Below are 8,180 nucleotides of genomic sequence, written 5' to 3'. Positions count from 1 at the left end.
ACCTTTGTGTTGACACTTGTTAGCATGTTTATTCTCAGGATTCTAGAAGTCTTCCGCTGTTTGCTTATACGTGATACAAGATATGTGCTTGGAGTTATACATGCTATATACAAGAAACTTGCATTCATCAAACCATTACCATGTATCTTATTTTGACTGTATTGTCAACAGATGTATTATTGTAAACCATTTAAATGGTGATTGTCTATACGTAGAAATAATCAGATGTTAAAAACCTGGAATTTATATATTCATTTATGAAATACCTTTTCAAACGAATACAATGTTACAAAATGTATCACATAGAGGTCAAATACCTCGCAATGAAATCAATGAATGACGTGTTCATCCATATGGATTTGAAGCGATCGTCACAATATGTGGCACCAATTGCAGATGGAAAATGAAGCTTGCCCTCTTGTAATGGTTGGTGGTGTTCTTGAAGCTAATAGGAAATGGGATATAGGAATAGAGGTAATTAGTTGCATTATTAAAGACATCTCAAAAATCGTTCCAATTCGGCCTAAGGCAAGTATAATGCACGTATTTTAGTATTATATACGTATTTTTCATAATAGTCAACTTTGGATTATTTCTTTCATACTAGCTACAATAGAGCTGATTATGTAACTGTAAAATTAAATAAGTTGTAGAATCTTTTTTATCTAATCTAAAAGACTTCTATTTACAATCTATGCTTTTATATATAACATGACTTTTTGTATTATGAACATCTTTATGCATCCTTTTCTAGATATATGCATATTAACTTAGATTAAATCTGGTTCAGTCAGTAGCTGTTGCAGCTTTGCTTGCGTGGAACTTTTTAAAGAAACAATCGTAACGGGAATTATATGGAAGTTGATAGTTATTAGATATGAGCCCTCCATGGCGGCGGACGCAGCGGCAGTGGCGATTCTAGGATCAAAACTCAACGGGGTCCTATACGATGTGAGTGATACTTAATCATATTTTATTTTTTTTTTCTAAAAAATGGTATTTACTTCCCTAAAACCATCAATTTTAAAATTATATGGGGTCCTATCTATAAATTTAGTGGTGTCCTAAATTATTTTAGTAGTATTTTATATGTAAAAAAAAATTTAATAGGGTCAAAGGACCCCACTTGGCCCTAAGTAAACTCGCCATTGCGCAGCGGTGGTGGTTCAAGATCCAACCCATTTACTAATGAGTGTGAATCAGATTGTGAAATAGATTGTAAATGGTTAGCGTTTTAAATTTAATGTATAAAATGGGTTGAATTAAACTATTACATTTAGAACGCAATGCTTTTAATGGGACGATCATTGTCTAAAACTTTCTAAATTGTATAATTAATTAAGTCTAAATTAAATGTTGTAACTTTGTTTGCAGCTTCAGGAAAAATGGTGGACACAACTTTAATGAAATAATTTCTAGAACACGCCACTTTAAAGGAAATGCAAACCTTGATTGTGACATATGATTTGGAAAGCTTTCATGTGAAGAACCTTATAGTGCGCTAACTGTATATATGAAAATATGCTTTTTACATATATCTTATGCTTGATATATTCCAATTATAGCTGCATTACGAATATGTGTTTTCGTACTCTGTAAATGGTGTAGTAGTTAACAAATTGATCTTCTCAAATGGGCTTATAAGCTAAACATCAAACGCGTCAATTAGGTTAAATGGGTCAGAAGTCATCTTAAGTGTATTTAAACACTTAAAGTTTCCGTCATACTAATTTTTGAGTAGTTTGCCAACCATTTAATTTGTATCAAATTGGTTATATCAAAACTTTTAATTTGATTTGTTCTCAACTAATACCTAACTAAATGGGTACACAATGTCACATTTAGAACTTTCGAAGTTTATTGACCCAGTTGGCATGCTTTTATTTTACTATATTCTGGTGGAAGCTGTTTTATGTTTGAAATGGGTGAGCGACGGGTCAAGCGGATATATGTTGAAACTTTTCCTTTTTGGTTTAAACTGAAACAGGCTGGACAAATTGAAAGGAATCAATCATGGACATTGCTTTATTTTCTCCATCTTCACTTTTTCATGATGAAGATCTCACATCTTCAGGTAATTACACTGTTTCTATATCCCAATTACATAAAAATTAAATGATATTTAAGCTACTGTAATAAATAACAACTTTTTTTTTTTTTTTGGCTGTTGTTAGTTGCAGATGAAGAAAAAGTAGATGACAGTCGGACTTATTCACTTTATGCATCACCATTTTATGCTTAGAATGACCCTTATGAGAGCTCTTGATGGTTTTTGTTTTTATGATGGTGTAAAACTTTGTAAGTGCTATAGTTAATTTCTGTTTTCATGTTATCGAATTTACTAATTTGAGGATTCTTTTTAGATATCATTGATTTATGGTGATGTTATACGGTACTTGAATTATATAATGTGTATTGAGAAATTACTGTTAATTTGAAGGTCTCTATTTGTGTTTCTATAATCGTGTTGTTTGTTTGATTAAGAGTTGTCGTGCAACGCACGGGCTCTTAAAGGCTAGTATCATTATACTCCGTAATTGTCAATGTTATTTTTTAGTAAACTGTTGGTTGATTGAAGCTATCAATTTTAATTATCAGAAATTACAATTTACCCGATTTCTAAAAAGATTGTCGTTTTTTTTTTCTTTTAATTTTTTGTTTTTTTAGCGGAGATTGAACCCAAATCTCATTTGAAGATTCTTAAACATACAACCACTAAGCCATATTTTCGAGTTAAAAAAAAATGTTCTATAAGACCAATCCCAACAACAACGTACATCTTTCCTTATCGGAAGAGACCGTCATATCAGTTTCACAAAATTGATTAAATAAACTAGTTTTACAAAAAATTTAATTAATTAAAATTATTACGGTACAAAATACATGGCAATGAAGTGGTGACGTGGATTACCAAAATATTTGATTTTGCCGCGCACACGTTTTAACACTCTAACCTTACCATTAGGTTCGGGTTTTGCCACTTGCTGTATTAAATTTCCCCGAACCAAATTCTGTTCATATCCGAACCTATTTAGTTAAATTCAACAAATGAACTCGAGTTTTATCATTTATTACATCAACTCCGAATCTAAACTTTGTTCATATCCGAAGCTAATTTACTCACACCAAATAGATTAACAAATCAACAATCATCAAACCCTCTTCTTCAATCGTCTCTCTCAGTTTTCAGTTTTTACAGCTGCCGTTCATCTGTTCTCCGACGCTGGTAATCACTTTACTTTTTTTATTCATAAAATTCTTCTTGAAAAATATAAATGGCTAATTTTTTTATTTAGTGAGAAATATTGTTCAAAATCAACAGTTTATAGTATTAATAATTGCTTTTGGTACTCTCTTTTCACATTTATCTCACACGTCTCATGAGGTGCTTCGTAATAAATATTTTTTTATTCAAAATTTATAATAAATAATTAGTATTTTATGATGCCAAATGTGCGGTTCAGATGAATTTTGTTTATACATCGACATACAATTTTCTTGATAAATTGACAGGTTCATTTGAAATTAATTAATTAAGCACCTCTCTTACTCCATTCTGTTTCAACTTTTAAATTAAATTAAATTATATATTTTATATATATATATATATATATATATATATATATATATATATATATATATATATATATATATATATATATATATATATATATAATTTAAAAGTTAATATTAATATATTATATGTTACTTAATTTATGGATATACATCTTCACATGCAATTAATTCATTTTCAAAAAAAAATACACACTCAAGTTACACTTTTGTTTTTATTGATATGTTTTCTAATTTCTCTATTTCTCTGACTTCAGCTTGAAATAAAGTAAAGTAGTAGTCACAAGTTTCACCTTTTGTTCACATGATACACCAAAGATATATGGAAGCCTGAAAAAGTTTTGTTTTTGTGTGAAAGTTTGAATTTTGATGTTGCAGGAGCCTCAGTTAAACAAACAGTTTTGATTGGATTCTAAGTTTGTAGTTTAGATTGAAAGATGTCAAGTGTCAGTTCAACAAGGGAGATTGATCCATTATTGAGGGATCTAAGCGAGAAAAAACAAAACTTTAGAAGAAATGTTGTGTCACTTGCTGCAGAACTTAAAGATGTTCGAAATCGTCTTTCGTTTCAAGAAGAATCATTTGCTAAAGAATCTTTAACTAGACAGGCAAGTTTTTGTTATTGATTTGTTTAAGAAATGCGTAAGTTAATAATAAAGTTGTAATCTTTATTGATCAAGTGAATTTTTATAGATCTTACATGAATTGTGTTGTTGCAGGAAGCAGAAGATAGAGCTAAGAATATGGAGTTAGAGATTTGTAGATTACAAAAATGTTTAGATGAAAGAAATCAACAGCTTCAAACTTCATCATCTGATGCTGAAAAGGTTTGACTTTTTTTTAATTTATTTTGATTATAGACTCTTAATTATATATGTGAATTTGATATTTGATTGATTTATTAATAATTAATTTGAATTTGATTTGTAGGCTGATAGTAATATTTGACTTGTACTATTTCTTCTGAGATTTTGGTTGATTTGATTTAATCTAGTTTTGTTGTATGATTCAAACAAGTTTATGATATCAAAAGTAGTACTTTTATGCTGCCTTTGTCTGATTCTTAGTGGATTTAGAATATAAATAATTACAATCTTTTTCTGTTCTGTTGTTTTATATATATATATTGTTTCACTTTATGGCTTGTTTTATGCTTGAATGCTTAAAAAATTTTGTCTTTTGCAACTTTTGAATAACCTGGAGAGGCTTTCAGCCCATTCACACACAACTTAAGTAGGTAAAGATATAAATATAAATATATAATAATATATTCACATGAATGTGTTTGGTGCCTTTCTTGTATGTGTTCATCATCTCCATATAAATTACTACGGAGTACCATTTTTGAATTTTTGTCTATATGTTGCACCTATCTATGATTCTTTGTGGGGTTAATATCAATAATGGGAGAAATCAGATCTGGCTTTTTTTAATATAAATGATGGTTGATCAATAAGAATAGTAAATTTCAATTTTTTTTAGGTAAATTGGTGTTTTCCATATCTATTTTTAACTCTTAATAATTTGTTTATTTAACTGTTGACCAAATTTTCTTCTTTCTAAACTTATTAACTGAATTAATTTGTTCTCCAATGATATACTTGAACTTAAAATTTGAAGGTTATGGATATCCCATCCATTGATAGCATTAAACCAAAATCCACATGAATTCTATTATTATTTAAATTTAAATTTAAATGCAGTCCATGGTAGACCATTCTTGGCCATATAATAAGATAAATGTACACGGACCTAGAAATGTTGCATTAAATGTATATTGAAAATTATTAAATGTTCGTTTCACTTTCTTTCTTTATTACTAATTATATTTATCCAACCCCGTGCATTTTTATAGTCCTCTTAGTTAGACTTGTTGATCCACTTACCATATTTTATTGTGCATAGTTTGTGCTCCCAACATACTTCCCTCAACATACTTCCTCTTCAGGACTAGGACTAGCCGCCACATCAGTGTCATATCAGCACTTTCTCACGAGGACTAACTCAGGACTAAACACTACCAACAATGACATACTTCCCCAAATAAATTGGGACCCACTATATTAATTAATTAATTAAATAAATGTACAAGTTCAAAAGCAAAAAGTACTACATACATATACACTCCCTTCGTCCTAAGATATTTCACAAAAACACGAGAAGAGGAACAAGGAGCTGGGTGGTGGCCTGGGCGGCTTGCTGCCAACAGAGCCCTCCTGGGCGGATGCTGGGCGGCCCCCAAGGATCAACCGTTGGGACCTACCTTAGTAAATGGATTTTTGCAAGATTTAAGTGCCCTTTAACATATGTTGTGAATATGAGTTATGAGGCTCTTATAAGTTTCTAATTGTATCTATCTATTGATTATTATAATAATAATAAATGTGAGGTTTTTTTGAATCTTTATGCGTGACAGTATCTACGGGACCTGGATTATCTTAATTCAGAGCTTTCATCTACAAAGGCAACAGCAGAAGCAAGTGCAGCCTCGGCTCAATCTGCACAGCTTCAATGCACAGCTCTTTTAAAGGAATTGGATCAGAAAAACAAGTCATTAAAAGAGCACCAAGCTCGTGTTAATGAACTGGGAGGGCAACTAGATCTTTTGCATAAGGATCTTCAATTACGAGAATCTTCACAATTACAACTAAAAGATGAAGTAATGCGAGTTGAGCATGACATCATGCAAGCTCTAGCCAAGAGTAGCACCAATAGTTATTGCGAATTGAGGAAGATTCTTGATGAGGTTTCACCTAGAAATGTTGAAAAAATGAATAAACTTTTATCTGATAAAGATGAAGAAATTGCTAAGTTGAGAGATGAAATTCGCGTTATGTCTGCACATTGGAAACTCAAAACCAAGGATCTGGAGTCACAAGTATGTACATTTTCGGAGTCTTATTTATTTCTTTTATTGTTTGTTGGTAAAATATATACTTTTAATTCTTGAATGCTTGTTATTGTTATTACAATTGTATATCTTCGTTGTGATAGTTGGAGAAACATCGTAGAGCTGATCAGGAGTTGAAGAAAAGGGTTCTAAAACTAGAATTTTGTCTTCATGAAGCTCGGGCTCAAACCCGAAAGCTCCAAAGGGTTAGTCTTTTAATGTCCTGTTGGTTCTGTGCAATTAGATGCAAAATGGGTGGGTTAATAAGTGTTCATGTCAAAACAATTAATTTACATGGTAGGTGTTAAATTTCGTCTAGTGACCCAAACCATGTTCATCCTAGTGATTTTATATAATGTTCTTAGAATAAGATTATCTATAATCTTTTATGACCAAAAAGTACAATTTAATTCACTTTCCACTTGTTAAATTTTCAATCCAATGTGCTGATGTTGACACATAAATTAAAAAATGGAGTATGAACTAAAGTTTCTATCTTTTTATACAATACGATTTCAGATGGGCGAGAGGCGAGACAAGGCGCTTAAAGAAGTGAAAGAAGAACTAGAAGCAACAAAGAATGGTAACTGTAATGGTGGAAATGGTGACAAACAGAAATTTTGGGAAAGTTCAGGGTTTAAAATTGGTGTATCTATGTCAATGTTGATTTTGGTGGTGTTCTCCAAGCATTAGAAATAGACCCTTTTCAATTTGAATTTGAATTTGAATGGAATGGAATAGGTGTTAGTGTTAGTTAGAGACAGCCAGAATCTAGTGTTTACATGTGGGTTGCTTTTTGTTTACTATAAAATAGTAAAATACCCAGCCTATGAGCCAACTTTCAACATTCAAAATATTTCAAATTTCAATGTAAGTACCTTTTTTGAGCTTCAAATTGTTTATAGTTTTGAATGTACTATGTAACTTTTGGAGCATGGTAGAGAGTAGAGACATGTACTGTATTTAAATTTAGTAGTGGTTACTTTCGTTTAATTTTATATAATAAATAGAATATAAATGCTTGGATAATATTGTTGGTTGGTTTATTATATGTTCATAGGGAAAATGACACCAAAATGCGTTGAACTTTCATCAAAATCCTATTGTATGCATTTAACTTTCAAAAGTCCTATTGTATGCATTCAATTTTATATTTTCTCCTATTGTATGCATTCAACCTGTTATAACAGGTTATCACCTTCTAAATATTTACATCTTTAGTCTCTCATATTTGTAAATTTAATTTCATTAGTCCTTCCGTTAAGCAACACATTTATATCTTCATACATTCATCATCTTCATACATTCATCATCTTCATCTTATCTAAATTATATATTAATTATATATCCATAAATAAGTGTGTAATATTGACTTTGGTTTGCACCCTTACAGGAAAAAAGTAGCCTATGTTATCAAAATAACTCATATACATTCAACTTTCATGGTGAAGCATGAAAAATACTACTCCGAAACCCTTTCTTCATGGTGAAGCTCTTGTTTCCATCTCTTAAAAGTCCAAGTCTCATTAATCAGCAGGTAAACAAAGAACTTACATTAGCTTAAAATTGAAAACACACAACACAATTAAGTCTAGTCTTTTAGGTCAGATTCTTAAAAACAAATACATTTTAACCAGCAAGAATGAGATTTGGACAAATTTTTTAAATCTAAAAAAATGATTAAAGAAACTCGGAAATGAAAATGAGATGAAACCAA

General features: G+C 30.6%; 1 protein-coding gene across 2 annotated transcripts; it reads left to right on the top strand.

The window, feature by feature from the left end:
- Nucleotides 1-3,772: 3,772 nt before the first annotated feature.
- On the top strand, nucleotides 3,773-7,208 carry LOC139853014 (nuclear envelope-associated protein 2-like). Of its 2 annotated transcripts, none has more exons than XM_071842382.1 (5): nucleotides 3,773-4,181; nucleotides 4,293-4,400; nucleotides 5,990-6,451; nucleotides 6,568-6,669; nucleotides 6,983-7,208. In XM_071842382.1, exons 1-5 carry the CDS (start codon nucleotides 4,011-4,013, stop codon nucleotides 7,154-7,156), a joined length of 1,017 nt encoding a protein of 338 aa, XP_071698483.1. In that variant the 5' UTR covers nucleotides 3,773-4,010; the 3' UTR covers nucleotides 7,157-7,208. The 2 variants fall into 2 exon arrangements, with proteins under 2 accessions (XP_071698483.1, XP_071698484.1); XM_071842383.1 differs by having other exon boundaries at nucleotides 6,568-6,760; nucleotides 6,983-7,150.
- The last annotated feature ends 972 nt before the right edge of the window (nucleotides 7,209-8,180 follow it).

Source organism: Rutidosis leptorrhynchoides, chromosome 6 (genome assembly GCF_046630445.1).
Source record: "Rutidosis leptorrhynchoides isolate AG116_Rl617_1_P2 chromosome 6, CSIRO_AGI_Rlap_v1, whole genome shotgun sequence".
In the NCBI taxonomy this organism is placed as follows: domain Eukaryota; kingdom Viridiplantae; phylum Streptophyta; class Magnoliopsida; order Asterales; family Asteraceae; genus Rutidosis; species Rutidosis leptorrhynchoides.
This window is presented reverse-complemented; position numbering and strand designations above follow the sequence as displayed.